Here is a 25,920-nt window from a genome sequence, read left to right as displayed (position 1 = left end):
TCTCCTTCACCCCTGAATGACCTCCTGCAGGGAGATCTCACAGCCCCAACTTACACATGAGAAAACCAAGGCTCAGGAGCTAATGGGCCAAGCCATGGGCTTAATGAGGATAGAGAGTACATGTTTTGTTCACTCTTTATTCCCAGCCTGTACAGCAGCAGCAGCAATACTTAACTCAGAGAAAGCCCTTGATAAACATTTGAAGAAGGAAAGTCATACAGGGAGGATGGCTTGGTTGAGTCAAGATTTGAAGCCACATCTTTCACTCCCAATACAACCTTCCTCCAGCTACAGGGCAAGAACACAGCCATCTCTGCAGCCAGTGCCGTCGGTGCCTTTGAGTAAGTGCCTAAAATAGCTGTTGAATGAATGAAAAAATGAATGAACATCACTGTTATATACCTTTATGTTCCATCTTTCTCTCCCTTAGTACTGGGGGCAATGTACCCAAGCAGACCGCAGCTGTGTTTCACACAGTCCTGTAAAAATAAAGATTTGCACAAAAAGTTCACACAGCTGCTACTTCTACAAAGACCTCACCCCAGAGGCCTTGAGTCCCTGGTCAAAAGGAAAAGACAAGTCCCTTTGGTGGAGAATCAAGGACATTTGATTGAGATCAGAGACTTATTTGGCCCAAGCCTGGGAACCCAAGAAGAACCTCGCATGATCATACTGCATGGAGCCGCTGGAATTGGGAAGTCAACCCTGGCCAGGCAGGTGCGGAGAGGCTGGGAGGAAGGCTGGCTGTTCCAGGACCGCTTCAAGCACGTCTTCTACTTCCGCTGCAGAGAGCTGACCCAGTCCAAGGTGGTGAGTCTCGCTGAGCTCATCACAAAAGCCCAGGCGGCCCCTCCGGCTCCCCTTGGACAGGTCCTGTCTCGGCCAGAGCAGCTGCTCTTCATCCTCGATGGTGTAGATGAGCCAAGATGGGTCTTGCAGCAACAGAGTGCCGAGCTCTGTCAACACTGGAGCCAGCCACAATAGGTGGCCACGCTGCTGGGCAGTTTGCTGGGGAAAACCGTACTTCCCAAGGCATCCTTTCTGATCACGACTCGGACTGTGGCTCTGCAGAAGCTCATTCCTTCTCTGAAGCAGCCACGTTGGTGGAGGTCCTGGGGTTCTCTGAGTCTGGCAGGAAGGAATATTTCTACAACTATTTCACAGATGAAAGCCAAGCACTTAGAGCCCTCAGCTGGGTTGAGTCAAACCGAGCAGTCTGGACCATGTGTCTCATGCCCTGGCTGTCCTGGCTGGTCTGCACCTGCCTGAAGCAGCAGATGGAGAGGGAGGAGGATCTCACACTGACCACCCCGACTGCCACTGGCCTCTACCTATACTACCTCTCCCAGACTCCATGTCTCAGCCCCTGGGGTCCCAGCTGAGGGGCATCTGCTCCCTGACTGCTGAGGGCATCCGGAGAAAAAGGAGCCTTTTCAGGCAGCATGACTTCAGGGGACACAGGTTAGATGAGCCCATCATTTATTTCCACTTTTGTGACAATGGGTGTTCGAAAGCACCCCAACTCCCAGGGTTACCGCTTCATTCACAGGTGTTTCCAGGAGTTCTTTGCAGCAGTGTCCTGTGTCCTGGGGAATGAGAAGGAGAGAGGTGAATGTCCTAACAGCATGAGAGGTGTGGGAGGTTTGCTACAAGCATACAAAACACATGACCTGTCCCAGGCACCAACCATGCGTTTCCTATTCGGCCTTTTAAGTGAGCAGGTGGGGAGAGAGATGGAGAGCATCTTCACCTGCCAGCGGGCTCCAGAGCTGAAGCGAGAGCTGCTGCAGTGGGCCAAGGGGGAGAGCTGCGTCCTGCGGTCTCCCCGGCAGCCTGGCTTTCTGGAGTTGTTCCACTGTTTGTACGAGACTCAGGATGAGGAGTTCCTGACACAGGTGATGGTCCATGTCCAAGGATCAAGTGTGTGTGTCCAAACAGACATAGAGCTCTTGGTGTTCACTTTCTGCATCAAATTCTGCCACCACATGAAGAGGCTTCAACTGAATAAGGGTGAACAGCACATACCAACACGGAGGCTTCCCGGGGTAGTCCTGTAAGTACACACCTGCCCCTCTCTCCAATTCCTCTGTCTATTTCATGAGCCTGAATGTCTTGAGCACTGAAGGCACTCTCACTGAGACTGGGCACGGGGCTAATGCAATCTCTGCCATTCTCTGCCCACTTTGGGACAGGCCCTGCTTGCTTCTAGAGAGGTCCGGTGGCATCCCACCTTGAGCTTCACCCCTTTTCCTACCCCTAGGACCACTGATCACCTCTCCTTGACATACTCCCCCTTCATGCTGACCTTAGCTGTCCCCACACTCCCCAAGGGTCAGGTAGCACCCCTGCACCTGCTCCTCTCCCAACATGCTTTCTCCTGAGAAACTGCTCACTGGGCTGCTTCAAGTGTCCCCCTCAATGACAATAGCAACGACCCTGAGATCTTCCCCCACCCTCTCAGAATCCAGGTCTGAAAAGAAGTCCTCTATTTTTCCCAGCACAACTGACTCTTTCTTTGTGTGCATGGTGCCAGGATTGGGTCTCTCAACCTGGAACCTTCCTTTGAGCATGCAGGAGCATCTCTCTCTGATCCTCCTCCAGACCAGCAACACTGAGAACTTCCCCATCTGACTTCCCTTGCCTCTGTTGCAGTATTACTTATAATACTGGTACCTGTCTCTCTCCCCCTTTGGATGACTCATTCCATAAATATTTCTTAAGTACTACTCTTATGCCAGGCCATATAGATCACAGATTAAAAAGCACATCCCTGCCCTAATGGGCTTAAAGACTGGGGGAGAAGATAGCATTCATCCAATAAGGACAACAGAGTGTGACACCTTGTTGTAGGTGTTAATTCCTTACTGTAGGTATTAAAGGTCTGGACAAGGTACTATTGTAGCCCAGGGAAGGAAGTGAGCACACTAGGGGACCAGGAAAGAAAAAATTCTCAGAGGAAGAAATGTTAGATTAGGGTCTTTTATTTTCAGATTTTTTAAGTTTTTTTCTCACAATATAATTCATGTTCATTGTAGAAAAATAAGGATAGATAAGTAAGCAAAAAGATGAAAATTAATGTCAACTAGAATTCTGAGGCTCAGAGATGACCATCATTAAGAATTGTTGTGTGAATTCCTCACAGATGGTCAGCGTTGCAAAGCATAGACCTGCTTTTGAAATAGCATAGAGTAAAGGGGGCTACAAGCTGTTATGCTGCCAAGTAGCAAAGTAACTTTATTTTTCCCCATCTTATATAGCCGGTTCTGCACGTACACACTGTTAATCAATAAAGAGACAAATACATTGTAAAAACTGATTACTCTTTCTCTAGTGTCTAATAGTCTACTGATTAGCTAATCTACATTCTTCTGTTTTTTATCTTACCTAAAAGAACTATCAAGGAAAAATATGTCGTCAGCCATTTACCCACATACTGATAATGTTACAGACTACAGCGGGGGAGAAAGGCTGAATGAATGCCTGCTTTTTGAGGCCTCAAGCCATCTGGAGGCAGTAACTTAATCTTAAAAGAACACAGCCAGGAGATTCCTAAGACATACTGTTGACATGCATGCGAGCCCCCAACCTCCAAGGCCAGCCTTTGATCATGGGACTTTTACCTCCAATATTCTCAGGATACAGGTTGTAATGGAGTTCTGCCCCAGTCTCTCCTAGACTGTGTCAAATAAGACTTTTTACCTGCTCACTCTCAGACTGGCAGAGTCAAAGGTATATAGGCTTTTTGCCTATAAGAATGAATGGTCAATTCTAAGAATTCCAGCCTTTTTTCTAGGGACATTCATTTCTATGGCAAAATTGAACCATGCCATACATTTTTGTTTTACATCAGCTTTATTTTCATGACGTATCAAGTTATCTTCCTGTGTTAAGTAATCTGATACAACAGCTTTTGAACGACCATGAGGTTTTCCACAGGGAAAGGGCCATGGCTGATTAAGCCATTACACTATTCTTGCCCCTTTTAGGTTGTTTCTAGTTGTTCGTGATTATAAATGTGAAATAGGGCCAGAAGCAGTGGCTCATTCCTGTAATCCCAGCATTCTGGGAGGCCAAGGTGAAAGGATCACATGAGGTCATGAGTTCAAGACCAGCCTGAGCAAGACTAAGACTGTCTCTACCAAAAATAAAGAACTTAGCTGGGCATTGTGGCAGGTGCCTGTTATCACAGCTACTCAGGAGAATGAGGTGGGAGGATGCCTTGAGCCCAGGAATTTGAAGTTGCAGTGAGCTCTGATGATGCCACTGAACTCTAGGTAGGGCAACTGAGTCCTGTCTCAAAAAATAAAATGAAATAAACATGAAGTAGGTCTTGACAGACTTGTGTACAGGAGTTGCAAGTGGAAGTAGCCTGATGTGGGGGCACAAGGTACCAGGAATATGAGGCCAGAGCAAGAGAGTTTAGGATGGACAGTGGTAAGTAGAGCCTGAAGGGCATCCCATGGGTAAGGCAGGGCTATAGCTGCAAATGGGAAAGGAAATTTTAAAGGCATAGAATCAGCTAGGCAAGGTGGAGAGAACACTAAGAGTCTACTGTAAACAAACAAAAAGGTCCAGGAAGAAATAAGGAAGCCTGGCTGAAGGCCCTGGTAAGGGAAAGGAGGACCAACCAGAGATATTAAGGAAATGAAAATGGCAGGTAGGAGGCTCCCATATATTTGGCTTGTAATGAAGCATCGTGCATTTTGAATAATTAATTTTTAATTTTTTTGTTTCAGTCACTCTTATTAAAGATGGCAAAGGCTAACTGAAAGAAAAAATTAAAAATTAAAGTAAGTGTAAAAAAGTAAGCGTAGTGTGTCGCACTTTATGGGGGCAAGACATGATTGCAAGAGGGACTTTACCTAACAATTGCAATCAGTGTAACTGGCTTATTGTACCCTCAATGAATCCCCAACAATAAAAAAAAAAAAAAGTAAGTGTAAAAATTTCAGATAATTAAACTTTTAACTGATGGGGGTTTTCTGACATATTTGTAGCACTTGTACTTCAGAAGGTGTTGAAACTTAAAACTTTTGGGATTCTCTGTAATATCTTTTAACCCTCACGGAACTCTCTGTGGCTGAAACTGTGCTTGTTCACTTTTTGCAGCTGAGGGCTGAGTGAGGCCCAGGGAGTGAAGCCAACATGCAGGTGCTTGCCCCTGGCTTCTGCTCCTGCCCCAGCACAGCTCTGCAGCCTTGCTGGGAAGATGAATTAAGGGTGTAGAGATATTGCAATGTATCAGGTTGAAATTTAGTGAAGCTGTCTCACCAGAACACAGAAACATCAGTCTATGGCCATCCCACCCTAAACATGCCAGATCTCATCTGATCTCAGGAGCTAAGCAGGGTCTGGCCTGGTTAGTACTTGCTTGGGAGAAAATAAAATTATGAATATGAAACTTGGGATAGAGCTTGAGAAGGTAAAGCCTGGGAAGTAGATGAGGTCACTAAAGCAGTGTATGAAAGTGGAGAAATTAAAGGGGTGAAAATTATACAAGGCAGCCTCTATTCCAACACTCTCAAACTCCATCATGCTCCCCTCTCCAGTCTGCAAATATCCTCTGCTAAGATGTTCCCTTTTCCATCTCCTCCTGCAGACCCTCTCTGTGGTCTTGCTACTCTTGGAAGGGGATACAGTCTCATGCGAGCCAACTGGCAGTATATATGTATATGATCACATACTACCTTTCACCATAAACTCACTCTCAGACCACCTCTCCCAGATTCTGTGCCCATCTCCCATCTCCTTTCCTTTCTGGGCACTGGGAGTCCAGAATATCTATGCAAAAGGATGACAGTTCTGTCTGCATCAAAGAGAGGAAGGCTGTCCAAATCACCAAGCTCCTCCTCTGTGCCAGGCCCTATGCTTGGGTGCTGCAGATAAAAATGATGACATTTTTTGTCTGCCCCTGCCCTCAGAGACCTCCTGGGGACCCTCCCAGACTGAGGAGGAACCTCCCAGGCTGAGGCAGAAACAGACACACCAAATGAGCATATCAATACACTGTGGTGAGGGGGGCAGCTGTGGAATGAGGAGCCACACAGAGGAGGAGCCCTGAGCCCAGGTGGTAGGGACAGAGGGCCTGGTAGGGAGCCTGGCCAGTCCCGGGGTAGCACCACCTACAATGGCCTGGTGCTCAGGAAGGCAGAACGCCCACTGTGTTGTGCAGGGCTGTACACATCAGACCCACACACACACACACACACACACACACAGATAACCTCTCCTTTATCCCTCTCTCCCTCCCTCAGGTTCATGCAGGTCACAGTCACAGATGCCTGTTGGCAGCTTCTCTTCTCTATTCTTGAAGTCACTGGAAGCCTGAAGGAGCTGGAACTAAGTGGAAACTCGCTGAGCTGCTCTGCAGTGCAGAGTCTTACTGAGACCCTGAGATGTCCTCACTGCCACCTGGAGACTCTGCGGTGAGTATGGCCGGGGTTCTGCACCAAAGCATGGCTGAGCAGCACATTCAAGGCAGAAGCAGAGTCTAGGATGAGGGATTGGTCTTTGTATTCCTCAAACATTCATTGTGGCCCTTTCTGCCCATGCACTGACAGGTGCAAGGGCTACTATGGTAAACAAACACAAGATTCTTTTTCTCACAGATTTTACAAGACACTGATATTAATTTAAAAAAATATACTAACAAATTTATAATAAATTTATAGTAATCTGGTCTCCAGTGTAAAAAAACTTTCTTGAGGAAGTAATGCTTAAAAAAGATTTGAAGAATACGGGCGATTTCACAGAAACAGCAGGGGGAAAGTTTCAGACAGAGGTAATGGCATGTACAAAGCCCACGTGACAGGAGGGAGGATGAGGCAGCCAAGAAATTGAAAACAGGCCTGTGTATCTGGTGGGCAGAGAGCAAAGGGGTGTGATGAGGCCAGAGAGACCTGCAGGAAGCAGACTATACAAATGCTCTGGGCCATGTTGGGGTTAGGAATCTTTTCTTGATACAACTTTAAACAGAAAATTGAGAAGATCAGTACATTTTCAACATAGAAACTGCCTCCTATGCACAAATCTTATTGCTTAGGAAACCATTTAGTAGTTCTTATAAAGATGGTGATAGTTTAAACTAAGGAAAATTATAGTAGTTTCTGTAAAAAACAGTATTTGATTAATATGGTATTGGCCATAGAGATGGAAAGAGGTGACTGGATTCAAAAGTTTTAGAAAAGCAGAATAGCTGGGCTCAGTAAAGAATTAAATTTAGGGGGGCAAGGTGGCCAACTGGAGCCAGCTTCTGACAGAAGCTTCCATCCAGAGGGAAGGATTATGACCAGAAAGTACCCAACAATGCTGAAGACTGGGAGCCAAGCTGTGAGAGAAGAGTGATAACCGCACGTCACCTCTGCTGAGGCAAGCTGAGACTCCAAGAACATAAATTTCAGCTGAGTTTTCAACCCAGAGTCACTGATCAACTAAGATCTGAAAAAAAAATCTGAATATAAAACAAAGCCACCTACCCTCACCACACCAAGTAGGTCCCCAGAGCCTCAGACTGTAGTACTGTACAGGTCCTTTGCAAAGCTGTAGGGGAAGAAGCTACAGTCACCAGTCCAAGATCCTTGGCAAAGGGCTGGTTAACCACAACTACAGGAGCTCCCAATCCAATTTCACCTTACTTGCCCAACTAGCAAAATTGTGAAAAATATTCATGGGGCAGAATCAGTGGAAAAATTCTGGCAACATGAATAATAAGAGTCAATCAACTCTCCCGAGAAATGATAAAACAGACATACTGCATGATCCCATTCATAAACAACTGGCTGAGATGTCAGAAATCAAGTTCAGAATTTGGATGGCAAATAAGATCAACAGAATGGAAGTAAAGATGGAATTAGAATTTCAAGAAGTAATTAACAAGTTGTCTCAAGAATTCAATGAATTCAAAGACAAAATCACCAAAGATTTTGACACATTGAGGCAATAATTTGCAGCTCCCAAAGATCTGAGAAATACAGTAGAATCCCTCAGTGACAGAATAGATACAGGCAGAAGAAAGGATCTCTGACATTGAAGAAAAAGCTTTTGAACACTCCAAAATGCTCAAAGAGGAAGAGAAGTGGAGAGCAAAAACAAATCGTTCTCTCTGAGAGCTCTGGGATAATTCAAAGAAAACTAATATTCACCTTATAGGAATTTCTGAAGGTGATGAGGTTGCTTCAAAAGGCACATATGCTCTACTGCAACAAATAATCAACAATAACTTCCAAAACAGGGCAAGGGATTCTGAAATTCAGATATCAGACAGTTTCATAACTCCAGCACAACTCAATCCAAATAAAACATCTCCTAGATACATTATAATTAACCTCACCAAAGTGAATATGAAGGAGAAAATTCTGCAAGCAGCCAGACGTAAGAAAACCATAACCTACAAGGGAAGGATATTACAATGATTGCAGATATCTCTGCTGAAACCTTTCAAGCTAGAAGAGAGTGGTCATCAACCTTTAATCTTCTGAAACAAAATAACTTTCAACCCAGGATCCTGTATCTAACTAAACTGAGTTGCACTTACGAAAGAGAAATTAAATACTGTAATGACATTCACATGTTGAAGAAATTTGCCATAACTAAATGACTTCTCCAAGATATTCTCAGACCTAGCCTCCATAATGACCAGCTCAATCCTCTACCACCAAAGTAAACTCACTAGAAGACTTTGATCAAACTCCAACTTTCACAGTGGTGAAAGGATTAAAAATGTCCACTGGACTTTTGAAAAACTCGATGCCCAAAATACTACCAGTATCAGTACTCTCAATTAATGTGAATGCCTTAAATTGTCCTCTAAGGAGGCACAGGTTGGCTGACTGAATACAAAAACTCAGGCCAGATATCTGCTGCATACGAGAGTCTCATCTTACCTTAAAAGATAAATATAGACTTGGGATGAAGGATAGTCATCTATAATTCAGGCAAATGGAAATTAGAAAAAAGCAGGTGTTGCAATTTTATTAGTAGATTTAATAGGCTTTAAACCAACAAAAGTAAGGAAAGATAAAGGCGATTACTTCATATATGTTAAGGGCAACACTTAACGTGATGAGATTTCAATTATTAACACTTATGCACCAAACCAGAATGCACCTCAATTTATAAGAGAGACTCTAACAGATATGAGCAACTTGATTTCTTCCAGCACCATAACAGTCAGAGATTTTAACACCCCTTTGGCAGTGTTGGATAGATCCTCCAATAAGAAATTAAGCAAAGAAATTATAGATTTAAACTTAACCATTCAACAATTAAATTTAACATACATTTACAGAACATTTCATCCTAACGAAACTGAATACATATTCTTCTCATCAACCCATGGAATATACTCCAAACTTGATAACATCTTAGGTCACAAGTCTAACATCAGCAAATTTAAAAGAATAGAAATCATTCCTTGTATTTTCTTGGACCATTATGGAATAAATGTTGAACTCAGTAACAACAGGAATCTGCATACTCATATAAAATCATAGAATAAATAACCTCATGCTGAATGATAGCTGGGTCATGAATGAGATTAAGAAGGAAATTATCAAATTTTGAAACAAAACAATAATGAAGACACAAATTACCAGAACCTCTGAGATATCACAAAGGCAGTCCTAAGAGAGAAATTTACAGCATTGCACGCCTTCCTCAAAAGAACAGAAAGAGAAGAAGTCAACAACTTAATGGGACATCTCAAGCAACTGGAAAACGAAGAGCATTCCAACCCCAAACCCAGCAGAAGACAAGAAATAACTAAAATTAGAGCAGAATTAAATGAAATTGAAAACAAAAGGATTATACAACAGATAATAAATCAAAAAGTTGGTTTTTTGAAAAGGTCAATAAAATCAATAAACCCTTGGCCAACCTAACCAGAAATAAAAGTAAAATCCCTAATTTCATTGATCAGAAATGATAAAGGCCAAATAACAGGCTCCTCAGAAATTCAAAAATCCTTAATAAATATTATAAAAAACTCTATTCTCAGAAGTATGAAAATCTGAAGGAAATAGTCCAATACTTGGAAACATGCCACCTTCCTAGACTTACCCAGAAAGAAGTGGAAATGTTGAACAAGACTATATCAAGTCCTGAAATAGCAGCAATTATAAGAAATCTCCCCAAAAAGAAAAGCCCAGGACCAGATGGCTTCACATCAGAATTCTACCAAACCTTTAAAGAGGAACTAGTACCTATATTACTTAACCTTTTCCAAAACATAGAAAAAGAAGGAATACTCCCCAACACATTCTGTGAAGCAAATATCACCCTGATCTCCAAACTAGGAAAAGACTGAACAAGAAAAGAAAATTATAGACCAATATCTCTAATGAATATTTATGCAAAAATATTCAATAAGATCCTAGCATACAGAATCCAGCAACACATCAAACAAATTATACACCATGACCAGGTGGGTTTCATCCCAGGGTCCCAAGGATGGTTCAATATACACAAATCTATAAATATAATACATCACATAAACTAAATAAAAAAATAAAGACCATATGGTTCTCTCAATTGATGCAGAAAAATATTTATATATCCAGCACCCTTTCTTGATCAGAACAAAAATAGTTATAGAAGGAACATTTCTTAAATTGATAGAGGCCATCTACAGCAAACCCACAGTGAATATTGTGTTGAATGGAGTAAAATTGAAATCATTTCCACTCAGATCAGGAACCATACAAGGTTGCCAATTGTCTCCACTGCTTTTTAACATTGTAAAGGAAGTGTTAGCCATCACAATCAGGCATGAGAAGGCAATCAAGGGTACCCAAATAGGATCAGAGGAGATCAAACTGTCACTCTTTGCAGATGATATGATTGTATATCTGGAAAACCCCAGAACTCAACTACAATACTCCTAGAAGTGATCAAGGAAAACAGCAGCATCTCAGAATACAAAATCAATACTCACAAATCTGTAGCCTTTATATATACAAACAATAGTCAAGGTGAAAAAACAATTAAGGACTGTGTTTCCTTTACAATAGTGCCAAAGAAGTTGAAATATCTTGAAGTGTATCTAACAAAGGACATGCAAGATCTCTATAAAGAGAACTATAAAACTCTGAAAAAAAGGAATAGCTGAAGATGTTAACAAGTGGAAAAATACACCAGGCTCATGGCTGGGAAGAATCAACATTGTTAAAATGTCTATACTTCCCAAAGCAATCTACAGATTTAATGCAATCCCTATTAAAGTACTTCTGTCATACTTTAAAGATCTGGAAAAATTAGTACTTCATTTTATATGGAAACAGAAAAAACCTTGAATAGCCAAAACATTACTCAGAAATAAAAACAAATCAGGAGGCATCACGCTACCAGACTTTAGATTATACTATAAATCTATAGTGATCAAAACAGCATGGTACTGGCACAAAAGTAGAGAGGTAGATATATGGAACAAAATTGGAAACCAAGAGATGAACCCAGACACTTATTATCATTTGATCTTTGATAAGCCTATCAAAAATATAAAGTGGGGGAAAGATTCCTTATTTAACAAATGGTGCTGGGTGAATTGGCTGGTAACTTGTAGAAGAATGAAAGTGGACCCACACCTTTCTCCTCTAACAAAAATTGACTCTCACTGGTTAGACTTAAACTTAAGACATGAAACTATAAAAATTCTTGGACAGAGTTCAAGGAAAACACTTGGAAAAATTGGCCTGGGAGAATACTTTATGAGGAGAACACAGGCAATTGAATCAACATCAAACTAAAAAGCTTCTGCACTGCCAAGAACACAGTCAGTAAAGCAAATAGACAGCCCTCAGAATGGGAGAGGATTTTTGCAAGTTATATTTCTGACAAAGATCTAATAACCAGAATCCACACAGAACTCAACCTTATTAATAAGAAAAAAACAAGTGATCCTATTTCATTGTGGGCAAGACACATGAACAAAAGTTTCTCTGAAGAAGACAAGCACATGGTCTACAGATACATGAAAAAATGCTCATCATCTTTAATCATCAGAGATATGCAAACCAAAACCACTTTGAGATATCATCTAACTCCAGTAAGAGTAGCCCACATCACAAAATCCCAAAACTACAGATGTTGGCATGGATGTGGAGAAAAGGGAACACTTCTGCACTGCTGGTGGGAATGCAAGCTAGTACATTCCTTTTGGAAAGAAGTTTGGAGAACACTCAGGGATCTAAATGTAGACCTGCCATTTGATCCTGCAATTCTTCTACTAGGTGTATATCGAAAAGACCAAAAATCAGTTGGCAACAAAGATATATGTACCAGATTGTTCATTGCAGCTCAATTCATAATTGCCAAGTCTTGGAAGAAGTCCAAGTGCCCATCAACCCATGAATGGATCAATAAATTGTGGTATATGTATCCAATAAATGTAGAATACTATGCAGAATTTTAAAAAGAGGGAGACTTGGGGCAGTGCCTGTGGCTCAAAGGGGTAGGGCACCGGCCCCATATGCCAGAGGTGGCGGGTTCAAACCCAGCCCTGACCAAAAACTGCAAAAAGAAAAAAACAGAGGAGACTTAATCTCTTTTATGTTTACATGGATGGAACTAAAAAATATTCTTCTTAGTAAAGTATCTCTGGACTGGAAAAAAAATATGCAATGTACTCAGTACTACTATAAAACCAATTTATAATCACTCACATTTTCATATGAGAGATGAATCACAACCATAGCCCAGGATGAAAGAGGGAAGGGGAGGAGAATGAGAAGGGAGGGGGGTGGTTCGATAGAGGGAGGGTTAATGGTGGGACCTCACCTATGAAGCATATTGCAACGGTACAAGTCAAATCTATCAAGTATTCAACACAAATGTCTTAACACTGTGATTAAGTAAATGAGGTGAAAGCTTTGTTAATTAGTAGGATGTAAGCACTCCAATTTGCACAAATAATCGACACATTGAATCTCACAAAGGCATAAATGTATTCATGATCTATGTATATGTGACTAAAATAAAAAAATAAAATGAAAAGAAAAACAATAAAAAAAATCCACAATAAAAAAAAAAAGAATCAAATTTAGGGAGAAAGGGAGAAGAAGATATCAAAGATGATCTTAAATTTCTGGCCAGAGCAACTCATGAGATAGTGGCACCTTCAGTGAGGTAGAGAATACCAAAAGAGGAGGATGGGGTATCATGAGTGTGATCTTGTGCTTGTTGGTGTTATTTTCCTTTGAAGTATCCAAATAGGCATGCCAGTTAGATATCGAATAAAACTCTATGCAAAGATAGCACTGCCCCACAAAACAGATCTCAATGAATTGAAAAGACTTAAAATTACACAAAGTAATATAATTTTATTTCTCTGATCATGATGAAATAAAATTAGAAATCAACAACAGAAGGAAATGTGGGGAATTCACAAGGACACTGAAATTAAACAACAAACTTCACATAACAAGTGGGTCAAAGAAGAAATCACAAAGGAAACTGGAAAATACTTTGAGATGAATAGAAACAAAAGCACAACATAACAAAATGTGTTAGATATAGCTAAAGCAGTGCTGAAAGGAAAACATATAGCTATAAATGCCTGTGTTTAAAAAAGAAGATAGGATACCACTATGTACCTACTAGAATGGCCAAAATACAAAGTAGTGATGACACCAAATTCTGTTAAGGAAATCTCATTCATGGCTAATAGGAATGCAAAATGGTACAGCCATTTTGGAAGATGGATTGGCAGTTTTTTATAAATATAAACATAAACATACTTTTATCATATGCTCCAGCAACCACATCCCTTGGTATTTACCCAAACGAGTTCAAACTTATGTCCACACTAACCTGCCATGAATGTTTACAGCAGCTTCATTCATCATCGCTAAAATTTGGTAGCAACCAGGATACCCTTCAATAGGTGAATGGATAAATAAATTGTGGTACATACAGACAATAGACTATTAAGTGCTAAAAAGAAGTAAATGCCATAAATGATATGCACCTTAAATACATAATGCTAGGTGAAAGAAGCCAATAGAAAAGACTACATACTGTGTGATTCCAATCATATGACATTTGGGAAAAGGCAAAACTATGGAAACGGTAAAATGATCAGTGGCTGCTAGAGGTAAACAGGGAAGGAAGGGAGAAAGGGCAGAACATAGAGAATTTTCAGGATAGTGAAACTATTCTGTGTAATACTATAATAGTGGATATATGTCATCACATAATTGTCACAATCCATGGAATAAACAATACCAAGAGTGAACCCAATGTAAACTATGGACTTTGGGTGATAATGATGTGTCTATGCAGGTTCATCAATCAGGTCACAAATGTATCACTATGGTGAAGGATGTCTATATGGAGAAGATGGTATGTGGGTGGGGATGGGGGTATATAAAAACTTACTATACTTTTTGCTATGAAACTAAAACTGTTCTAGAAATAAAGTTGGAAGGAAGGGAGGGAGAGAAGGAGGGAAGTAGGAAAGAAGAAATGAAGGAAGGGGAAAAAAAGAGATCTTAAACTTTAAGGAATTTGTTTTAAAAGGAAGCAAAACTGAACCAAAGAAGGATATAATATAGACAACAGTGGAAATAAATTAAATATAAAGCAGAAAAATGACATATACAAATCAATGAAATCAAAAGTTGATTCTTTATAAATATTGACAAAATTGGCAAATTTTTAGCTAAATTGACTAAGATAAAGAAAGATAAGATTCAAATTACTAAAATCAGGAATAAAAGAGGGGGCATCACTTACAGGAATAAAAAAGGACTAAAAGAGAATGTTATGAGAAATTGTAATCCAACAAATTAATAAGGTCGGTAAAACAGGCCTATTTCTAAAAGAACACAAATTAATCTGACTCAAGAAATAAAAAATCTAAATACACCTATAATAAGTACAGATAATGAATTACAAAATGAAAAGCTTGCTATTCAAAAAAAGGCTAACCTAGAATTTACCAGTGAATTCTAGCAAACACTTAAGGAAGAATTAAAACTGACTTTCTCAAACTCTTCCAAAAATAGGAAAAAAGGGAATACTTGCCAAATCATTCTATCAAACAAATTATTCTGATACCATAATCATACAAAGACAACCAAGGACACCACAAGGAAAAAAAAAAACCTCCAGGTTAATATGTCTTATGAATACATATGCAAAAATCCTCAGAAAGTATTAGTAACATACAAAAAGGATTAGATACTATGATCAAGTGGTATTTATCTCAGAAATACTAAGTTTTTTAACTGAGGAAAAAATCAATTTAATGCACTATGTTAATAAAATAAAGGACAATACCACATAACTATCTGAATAGACACAGAAAAATAGCTTCTCACATTGAAAACAGTCACAAAACTAAGAATAAAAGGGAATGGTATCAACCTGATAAAGATCACCTATGAAAAACCCACTCCTAAAATTATACTGAATGCTGGATGACCGAAAACTTTCTCCCTAAGAGCAGGAATAAGACAAAGATGTTGGCTCCTGTCACTTCTATTCAGCATGGTACTTAAGGTTCCATCCAGGGTAATTAGGCAAAACTATAAAATTAAAGTCCTCCAATCCGGAAAGAAAAAAGAAATTAATCTCTGTTTATAGATGATATGATGTTATTTACAAAAAGTCCTAAGAAATTCACAAACATAACTATGAGAACTAGCAAACAAATTTAGAAAGGTTTTAGGAAACAAGATCAATATACAAAAATTAGCCATACTTCTATACACTAGCAATAACAAAAAAAATTACAAAAACCCATTCATAATAACATCAAAAAGAATATAATACTTAGAAATAAAATTTTACATAAGAAGAGCCAGACATGTACACTGGAAAACTACAAAACATTGTTGAAAGAAGTTAAATAAGACTTAAATAAATAGAAAGATATCCCATGTTCATGGAATGGAAGACTCAAATTGTTAACATAGTAATGCTCCCAAATTGATCTATAGATCCAATGTAATGCCTGTCAAAAATCCCAGCTGCCTTTGTGCCCAAATGAACAAGCAGATCCTAAGATTCATATACAAAGAGAAGATTTCATGTCAAGCCTTGGGTTAATCTTACCCTCCGATGTTTAGTGACCAAACAAAAAAGAGCTAACAAAGAAGCCTGAAAAGGAGCAGCCAGGTTGGTGACAGAGACACCAGGAAAGGGTGATGTCATAGAACTCCACAGAGCAGAGGGTTTAAAGAAAGATGAGGCCAGCAGGGTACAGTCCTACTAGGAGGTCAGGTAAGACATGGAACTGAAATCTTTCCATTGATTTAGAGGCAGGAGAGTCATGGATGACCTAAGCAGAATCAGCTTTTGTATCCCCAAAAGGCCAGAATGCAAATTGGAATGGGTTGAAAAGAGAGACAGAGTTTTAAAAAAAAAAGAGAGTGTAATACAAATACTTCAAAGACTTTGGGTAGTGAAGATGACAAGTGCACTAAAGCAGTGGAGGATGTTGGCCCAACTAAGTGTGTGTGTGTGTGTCCCCACTTACTTATATTTAATAAGGAAAAGATCTGAACTTGAGTCTCAGTGGAGGAGGAGTAATGCGAGATCCCAGAAGGAGGAGTCACTGATGGCTCCTTATTCCCTGAGGGAAAAGGGAGGAAAGAAACTGGCCTTGAAGGAAAGAGAAAGTGTCTCCTCTACAGTAACAGGAGGAGAGATGAGGACAGAGAAGAGAGAGGCAGACACACAGGTCTGACTGTGGGAAGCTGAGGGGTTCACATCTGATGGCTTCCTTTTCTCTGTGAAATAGGCATTGTCTGCTGCGAGTGAGGGTGAGGGTTGAGGTGTTGGAGGTTTGGGGAAGGTAAAGTTTTCAAATGGCCATTGTAAAGGGCAGGACGCCTCTCTCTGCCTGCCAGGTATTGTTGAGACTCATGTGAGGGGAATGTGTGTGGTCCATAGTGGCAGCCACCTAACCTGCTACACAGGTGAAAGTGGGGTGGGGAGTGGGAAATGGCAGAATTGGACTTAGCAGTAAGGATGTGATGGAAAGTCGGAGGGTAATAAGTTCTGGATATTGACAATGAGGCATCATGAAATCTAAGCTAGATTCCAAGGGAAGAAACCAGTAAGAGATTGGGGGAAAAGAGATTGCAAGAAAGGAAAGCAACAAGAGATTGTTCATTGAAAAAGCATCATATTCTGGGAGGCCGAGGTGAGTTGATCGCTTGAGCTCACAAGTTCAAGACCAGCCTGAGCAACAGTGAGATCCCCAACTCTAAAAACTAGCCGGGCATTGTGGTGGACGCCTGTAGTCCCAGTTATTTGGGAGGCTGAGGCAAGAGAATCACGTGAGTCCAAGTGTTTGAGGTTGCTGTGAGCTGTGATGCCACCACATTCTACCACTCTACCAGTAAGTAATGAAGTGAAACTCTGTCTCAAAAAAAAAAAGGAAAGAAAAAGCATCATAGTGAGAGTTGAACACACTGAAGGAGGCAAATCCAGCCTCTCACTATGACTTACGTGTCCAGGCGAAGAAATGAATTCTGGTTCTACCACAGAATTCACACACCCATAGGAAAACAACAATGTGCAACATACCCCTTACGTTGGTATAGAACTTCACAATTTCCAAACCAAAACACTTCTGTGGGCCTTCATCTTGGGCCTTCCAAATAAGAACCTGTGAAAACAGGAGAACAGGAACAATTATTCCCACTTTCTAGATGTTAAGAACTCAGGCTCAGGGAAGTTAACTGACTTGTCACATTTACACAGCTAGTAATGGGAGGGCAGGACCTGGCACCAACACCTCCTCACCACCAGGTACATGGGATTAATGCTGGCTCACTGGGGTAGTGTCATAAAGAGAAAGAAAAGTGGCCCAACATTACCAACCCTGGATCAGGCAAGTGTGAATATTTCCTACACTAAGAGCCTTTCTAAATGAAGAGCACACAACTTTAGTGTCTTGGATGCCAGACTACCCAAGATGCTCAAGCTAAGTCCCAACTAATTATTAGATTCTCTTTTAAAAACATATATATATATATATCTGCAAGTTTCTACCCTGTGACCTCTCCCCTTTGCTCCCTGCCCCACCCCGTAACCACCCTTCTACTCTAAGTACTTTACTTGCTTTGCTTTTCACATACAAGTGAGATCCTGCAGTATTTTCCTTCTGTATCTGGGTTAATTCACTTTGCGATTTCTTTACCAGCAGCTGTACAACAGGCACAATGAATTCATTTTATTGATGGATAAACTGAAACTCGATAAAGAAACCTGCCCATTATCTTTAACTTGTGACTGACAAAGGCAAGATTTGAAGTCATATGTGGCTGGCTCAGAGCCTCCACCCTCAGCCCACTGCACCCACCAGAGTCAGATGGTTTCAGCCTCCTCTCTGAGGTTCAAGGTCAAGTGAGGAGTGGGTCTGGGGAGAGGTTGGGATTTGAGGAAGAGGAATCCACACAGCACAGCCTGTAAAGGCAAATCATTTGGAGATAAATAAAGCCCTAGAAACAGACATTTGTTTGTGCTGGGATGAGACCAGGGGGCAGGTACATACCCAGTGGAAACCAGACAAGCTAGATGCTAGAGAAGCCAGGAACCTATTGTACAGGGAGGGTGTGGGCAAGCAGGATGCAGCCATGTGGGGAGGAGGCAGGTGGTGAGCGCACAGCCACATCTGCCAGCTGGATCCCCAACTTTCTTGGGCAAACTCTATAGCTCAGGGTTGAGAGTAGAAATAGACCAAAGGCTAGGGAACTCTAAAATGGGACATGTCTTTAATACAGCTGACCTTGGCTTCCCAGCTGGGGAGGAAAGTCTAGAACAGTGGTTCTCAACCTGTGGGTTGCAACCCACAGGAACTGTATTAAAGGTTCGCAGCATTAGGAAGGTTGAGAACCACTGGTCTAGAGAATAGACAAAAAAGAGAGGTGAAGCAGGTGAAAGCAAGGAGAGACAGGGATTTTAAAGTGGCAGGGCATCCTCCGTCCTCACTCATGGCTCCTCCCATAACCATACCAAACAGCCCCCACTGCCCAGGTGTCTACCAAGCATCTATCTGCAGCTCCAGAACCATCCTTCCTCTGGATGTCCCAGAGCCTTTTCAAACGCAGCATGTTCTCAATTAGACTCTATCCCCTACAACTAGAGAAAACCTGCTCCTCCCCTCAGAGCCAACTACATCATTTTCAAGGCCCAGTGCAAGATAAAAATGCTGTGCCCTTGGCCAGGAGCACTCTAGAAGACTGAGGCAGGTGGATTGCTTAAGCTCGGGAGTTCAAGATCAGCCTGAGCAAAAGCGAGACCCCATCTCTACTAAAAGTAGAAAAACTGAGGCAAGAGGATCGCTTGACTTGACCCCAAGAGTTGGTGGTTACTGTGAGTTATGATACCATGGTACTCTACCCAGGGTAACAGCTTGACTGTGTCTAAAAACAAACAAACAAAAAATGCAGTGTCCCTTGCTCGAAACTAAGGAGAAAAGTACCATTAAAGATACTAAGATATGAAGCTTTCTTCTCTCTTCCGCAGTTTCTCTCCCGACCTACCTGGTATTTTAATTTGCTACTTAGTGTCTCACTCCCTCCGGCCCCGGGACGCTAGCAGAGTGTGTGCAGAGACTTGCAGGTGCCCTGTGCACATGGATGCCAGGTGCCCTCCCTCTACTCACCACAACCATGCGCTGGGCCACAGAGTGGGTGGAAACTATGCCAGGGATTTGAGTGGAGGGAAGGGAAGATATCTGACTTGTCTAACCTAGAGCAAGGACAGCTACCACCATACCCTACCCCAAGATGCCCCACCTGGACCTCCCCATGCCTGACAACAGGTGGCAGAAGTCACTGGGTAAGGGTCCCAGAACACCAGGAGGAAGGCAAGTGGGTGCCAAGGAAATCTTCCATCAGAGGGAGGGAGGGACGTCGCAGGAGATCACATGAGAGCCAAGCCCCATCATCTCTTCAGAGTTCACTTACAAGACACAAATTCAAAGATAAAATTAGGAAATTCAAGGTGGTGGCAGCCACAGAGCATTAAACCCCAATCACAGACCCTTCTGAACACACAGCCCCAGGTGACTGTGCCACTGCACAACTGCCTGGTCATATGCCCTTAAAGCTGACCCTGCTTCTCCCACATCTGATCTCTCGGTGAGTGGCAGCAGCTTCAACTCTGTATCCAATCCAGAGCCTCCTTCGACCCCACCGCAAGTGGTCAGGTCTACACAAAACTTCTCCCACAGCTGCTGCTCTGACCCTGGTGCCCACCCTCCGGCTGAACCACCTGCTTCCTGCCTAGCCACACCCAGTCATCCTCCACTGGCCCTTAGGGATCTTTCCAAAGCAGTGCCAAGGTCATATCATTACTGCCCTCAAGAATTTTTGAGGGCCACCCAAATGAGGTCCAAACATCTTACAATTCCATTCAAGACCTACCACTATCTTGAGATTTTCTTATTCTACCTTCACACTGCCCCAACCCAACCCCACATAGCCATTAGCCCAACATCCCTAAACTAAATACCTACAGAAATTTGGATCTGCCCTGGCAGCCAGGCATGCCCTGCCTCCACTCTCCCTTGCGGAACCACTCTCTCAAAGCACAACTTCTCCTTCCCATATCAAAGCCATTCACTCATTCCTCTGCCTCCAGCTGCACCTGACATGCCCCTCTTTTGATGCTATTTTATTCACCCATTCGCTACATTCACTACTTGTTAATTAAGTGCCTACTATGTGCTAGACCAGGCACACTTTAACCTATAGTTTCTTTTTTTTTTTTTTTTACTTTAACCTATAGTTAAACTTCCATGGCACACTTCAATTACATTGATCAAAAAAAAAAAAAGAATATACTTACTATGCTTTGAATTTCTTTCAAAAATAATTCAATTCATGCTCTCTTAAAATGTTTCCAGCACAGCTAAGATTTTCTCACAGCACACCGGTTGAAAATCACTATGTTAGACGTTCCTCTGCACACAGGGGTGCAGTTAGTAATAAAAACAAGCAAAATTCCTTCCTCATGAAGCTCACATTCCTGGGAGGAGGACAAGATGCCAAATACATAAGTAAAATATATTGTATGTGATGCGACTGTAGCAGAAAGGAATAATAATTCTGGAGGAGGGTAGGCAATTTTAACCATGCTGACTGAATATTTTTTCTTTTTTTTTTTTGAGACAGAGTCTTACTGTGTTGCCCTCGGGAGAGTGCTATGGCATCACAGCTCACAGCAACCTCAACTCTAGGGCTTAAACAATTCTCTTGCCTCAGCCTCCCAAGTAGCTGGGACTACAGGCGCCTGCCACAACACCCAGCGATTTCTTTCTTGCAGTTGTCATTATTGTTCTAGCTGACCCAGGCCAGGTTCCAACCCTCCAGCCTCAGTATATTTGGCCATTGCAGTGCCCACTGAGCTACGGGTGCAGCCCTCTGACTGACTTTTGAGAAAAGATCTGAAACAGGTGGGAGAGTCACCCATGGCAGAAGAAACAGCAAGTGCAAAGAACGTGGGGTGGGACCATGCCTGCAGTGTCTGAGGAACTGGGAGGAGGCCAGTGAGAGCAGAGTTAAAATAGATAAGAGACAAGGGCAGAAATGACAAGGAACCAGGTGACCAGGGCACTGTTGACGATGATAATGACCTTGTATTTTACTCTGAGTAATGTCAGAAAACATTGGAATGTTTTGATCATAAAAGTTCCCGATACTGACCCCTGTTATTTGTTTATAGTCTATCCCCCAGTAGCCTGTGTATTTCTGGGGTCCTGGAGGTGGAGGCTGCTCTTACTGACTTCCACATGACCCACAATAGGTTGTCCGTGAGAGCTGGTGGGTATTCACTGAACCAAGACATTAGGAAACTCAAGACCCTGGGTATCTGCTTCCTACAGGTTGGCCAGCTGTGGCCTCACGGCTGAGGGCTGCAAGGACCTTGCCCTTGGGCTGAGCACCAGCCAGACCCTGACCGAGCTGGAGCTGAGCTTCAACATGCTCATGGATGTGAGAGCCGAGCACTTTTGCCAGGGGCTGAGACAGCAGAGTTGCAGGCTGCAACGACTACAGTAATTGTCCCGGGTTGACACTGCCTTGTGGGGTGGACGTGGGAGGAACAGGAAGCTGCCTGCCTCCGTCAGGTAGACCAGAAGAGGGGCAGAGAGAAGAGGAAACCTGCTTTGAGGGGCGGGGTGGGGGAGGCCTACAGGATGTCAGTCAGGCTGTGGAGGAGTGTTATCCACACCTGGGCTGAGGGACATGGCCCCCAGGCTCCAAAGGCAGCACAAGCACCCAAGTCTTAGTGGGCAGGCACTTTCTAAGCCCATGTTTTAGTCACATTTGCTATTGTCCCATTGGCCAAAGCAAGTCCTATGGTGGCCAGGCCAAGACTCCAGGGGTGGAGAAATAGACTTAAGCTCTTAAAGGGAGGATACCACCCAGGGGCGTGGATGCAAGATGGGGGCTGGGGGAGAATGTGTGGCCGTTGTCGCAGTCCACCAGAGGCTGATGATAACAGTACCAACTTCACAGACTGGTTATAGGGATTAGTGGGTTCAGTGCTTAGCACAGGGCTTGCTGCTGCTCTCCTGGTCTCACCAGCTGGGATCTGCCTAGTAACAGGGCCTCCTACTTGGCCTAGGGCTCAGTCTGAGAGCTAAAATCACTGGTGCCCACTTAATTCAGTCTTCTACCTCATCCAAGAGGCCAGTGCCATGCCCTGTGTAGAATCAAGGGGACTGTTCACCTCTCCCTGAGACCCCAGGGCCCCCTGTCCTGACACACATAGTTACACACATAATGCTTTGCTCAGAGGGCTGCCATCAGGATCCCTTTCATAGAAACCAGGAACTTTCCTCCTTTCTCCCCAGGAAAGGCCAAACCTCTCTTCCTCCTAGGAAAATTGACTGTTTCCCCACTTGGTAATGCTGAGCAAGAGTTGATGGGATGAGTGAACAGGAAGGGAACTCGGCTGGGACCCCCTTCTAATATCAGGGGTCAGCGATCCCTAGGATAGGTACTCAGTAACTCCTGTAAGATTTCAACCTCACTACTTCTAAGATTGAGTCTCAGAGAGATTAAATTATTTTCCTAAGGTCATACAGCCAAGAAGTAGCAGCACCAAGTCAGGTCTGACACCTGATTTTCTGTTTTCACAGACCCCTCTTTTAGTCAAGACCCTCAGGGCTATGTGACATATTACCAGCATGGACGGCAAATAAGTTCCTGAGCTTTCTGTTCAGGGCTGAGAAGACCCAGCTGTGGGAGTCAAAGCTTCTAGAAGCATGGCTGAGACCCCAAGGGCAGAGGACCCCCAGACAGCCTTCCCCAGACACAGCCTGTGTACACACAGCATAAGCAGACACACAGCCCTTTCCTTACCGGAATGGCAGCACACCACAATCACTGTCCTGCACTTTGCTTTGTCATGGAGACGGGCCCACATCAGTGCACACATAGTTGCTGCATCCCTTTAATGGCAGGAGCACGGAATTTCACTACATGGATTTACCATCTGTTTTAAATCAATCCCCTGTTACACACATCTCGGTTTTCTCCATTCTTTGCCTCTATGAACAGTGCTGCAGTTAACATCCTTCTCCTGCATCCTGAGATACCCGTAGCCTAAATTCTGAGAAATAGAATTGCAGGGTAAAGGATACATGCATTGCTAATTTTGTCCTCTAAAGAGGTTGCTCTAATCAAGGGGTGCGTTGTTTCCAAAGATTAAATGAGCCTCGTCCACAAGCACCCCAATGTCAGTCCTTCCCTGTGTATCTCACCCCACACTGCAGGGACAGGGAGGGACTTCATCTGGAAAGACAGCACAGACCAGTCTGCCTTTTCATCCCTGTCCCCATCACCCCTCTGTCATTCTCGGCCCATGAACAGTGACATCCAGGGCTGCCCTGAACTTCATGGAGATAAGGCCCTCCCGCAGGCCAGAAAACTGCACCTGTACTCCACAGGGCCTGCAGCCCAGCTCTGAGACAGGCAGTACTACACACCCATACAGACGAGGCAGGCTGGGGAGCTGTGGCATTACTCAGAACAGCATGCAGCTTGCCAGGATGGCCCTGTTCTGGGGCAGTGTGCACCCCAGACCACAATGTAATAAGGATCCCAGGCTAGATCCTCAGTTCCTACTGAAGCCATCACACTTGCCCTCAACTTTTATTCTTCTGTGAGCTCACTCATTTTTCTCCTGGAATGCAGATTCCCTCAAGATCAAGACCCAACAAAGCATCCTATGGGTCCTGAATCAGGGTGTTTGGCACAGCTGATGTGATTAACAATTAGTCAATGTTTTCAACTAGCATGCCATGGCACACTGGGGTACCATGAGAGGTTCTTAGTGTGCCATGATAATTTTTAAAGATCATTAATTAAATTATTCTTGGAAGAAGTTCAAAGCACAGTAAGTAAATTCCTTTTTTTAACCCTTTTTTTTAAACAACATAATTTAAGTGTGCCACCGAAGTTTAACTATAGGTTCAAGGGTGCTGTGAGATAAAAGAGGTTGAAAAACACTGAGTTATCCCCAGGCATACACAGGGAATATTGGGTAAATCACTCCTCGAGGCTGATGCAGTGAATGGCAAAATTCCTGGGAATCACACTGGGGTGAGAAAGGGAGTTCACTGCATCCTGAGGGGCTCCTTGGCTGTAAGAGGAAAGTTAAAGTTAAAATCTCCCACATTACTGCAAGCCTGGAAAGTTTTATCTTCCCTAATGTCACCCCAGGGCCCCCAAAGGGTCATAGGTATGGAGAGACAAGTGAGTCCTGATGACAATGACCGTGGGCCCACGTGTGTCTCTCCTGCAGGCTGGTCAGCTGTGGCCTCACATCCAGCTGCTGCCGGGACCTGGCCTCTGTGCTCAGCACCAGACCCAGCCTGAAGGAGCTGGACCTGCAGCAGAACGACCTGGGAGACCTTGGCGTGAGGCTGCTCTGTGAGGGGCTGAGGCATCCAGCCTGCTCACTCACGCTCCTGTGGTAAGGCCTGTGGGCCCCCTCTGGGCAGAGGGCAGGGGAGTGAGGGCGGTAGGGTGGTGGGGGAGTGGATCAAGGAAGGAAAAGGGCTATAAATTCATAGTCAGCCTGGATTTCTTACTGCATCTGTCATTTACTTACACGTGTCACTCAGGCAAGTCACTGTCCCTTCTGAGACCGTTTTTTCATCTGTGGAATGGGAGTATCATACCCACTTCATGGATTATAATAAAATAAAATGTATAAAGAACAAGGCCAGGGCTAGGAAAAGTTAGTCATGATGAAATGGTATTAGTGAGACTGCATGTTCTAAGGGACTCCAGCGTCACTCCAGGGCAGCACTTCATTCATTCACTCATTCATTCATTCACAGCATACCTCCCATGTGTAAGCACTGGGCCAGGCCCTGGGGATAGGACAGTGAGTAAACAGGCCTGGGTCCCACCCTCTTGAATTTAAACTCTACTGGGAAAGAGATAAACATTCCTCACCTATGAAGGCATAAATGTGTGTGTTATCAGTTCTGCTGAGTGCTATGAAGGGGAAGGGAAATACAGGGTATTATGAGAATGTGACCCTGAGGGAGGATGGAATTAGGTTTCAGGGCCAGGAAGGGCTTCTCTGAGGAAATGACATCAGGCTGAGACCTAAAAGGGAAATAGGAGCTGCCCAGGCCACTTTGGGGAGAGCTGTCCAGGCAAGAGATAGAGTGGGGAGAGGCCCCAACAGAAAAGGGCTAGAGTACCCAAGACCAAGAGACCCATGAAGAGCCCTATGTGACTGTAGCACAGTGAGCCCCCAGCCCTCAATTCCCATCCTGCCGGCCCCAGAGACTACTGTCCTTCCCCGGGTAGTCACACCCACACCATCTCTTTCTTCTTTATCCCTGAAAACAAACCCATGCACCCTTTGGGTTGAACACTTCCCTGCAGCAGGGTAGAGCTGTGTCACATGCTCAGGGTGCTGAAGAGGCTCCAGACACCACATCCA

The 25,920-nt window shown here is 43.2% G+C and overlaps 1 protein-coding gene across 1 annotated transcript in view; it reads left to right on the top strand.

Moving 5' to 3' along the window:
* The first annotated feature begins 1,893 nt into the window (after window positions 1-1,893).
* The window catches only part of LOC128571040 (NACHT, LRR and PYD domains-containing protein 1-like), a 79,487-nt gene continuing 55,460 nt past the window's right edge, over window positions 1,894-25,920 (top strand). Inside the window, 4 exon segments of the mRNA XM_053570721.1 lie at window positions 1,894-2,053; window positions 6,255-6,425; window positions 21,836-22,006; window positions 24,763-24,933. Of these exon segments, the coding sequence (XP_053426696.1) occupies window positions 1,899-2,053; window positions 6,255-6,425; window positions 21,836-22,006; window positions 24,763-24,933 (668 nt within the window). The 5' untranslated portion in view covers window positions 1,894-1,898.

This window comes from Nycticebus coucang, chromosome 18 (assembly GCF_027406575.1).
Source record: "Nycticebus coucang isolate mNycCou1 chromosome 18, mNycCou1.pri, whole genome shotgun sequence".
Taxonomy (NCBI): Eukaryota; Metazoa; Chordata; class Mammalia; order Primates; family Lorisidae; genus Nycticebus; species Nycticebus coucang.
Note: the sequence above shows the minus strand (reverse complement) of the source record. Positions and strands in the feature narration are given on the sequence as shown.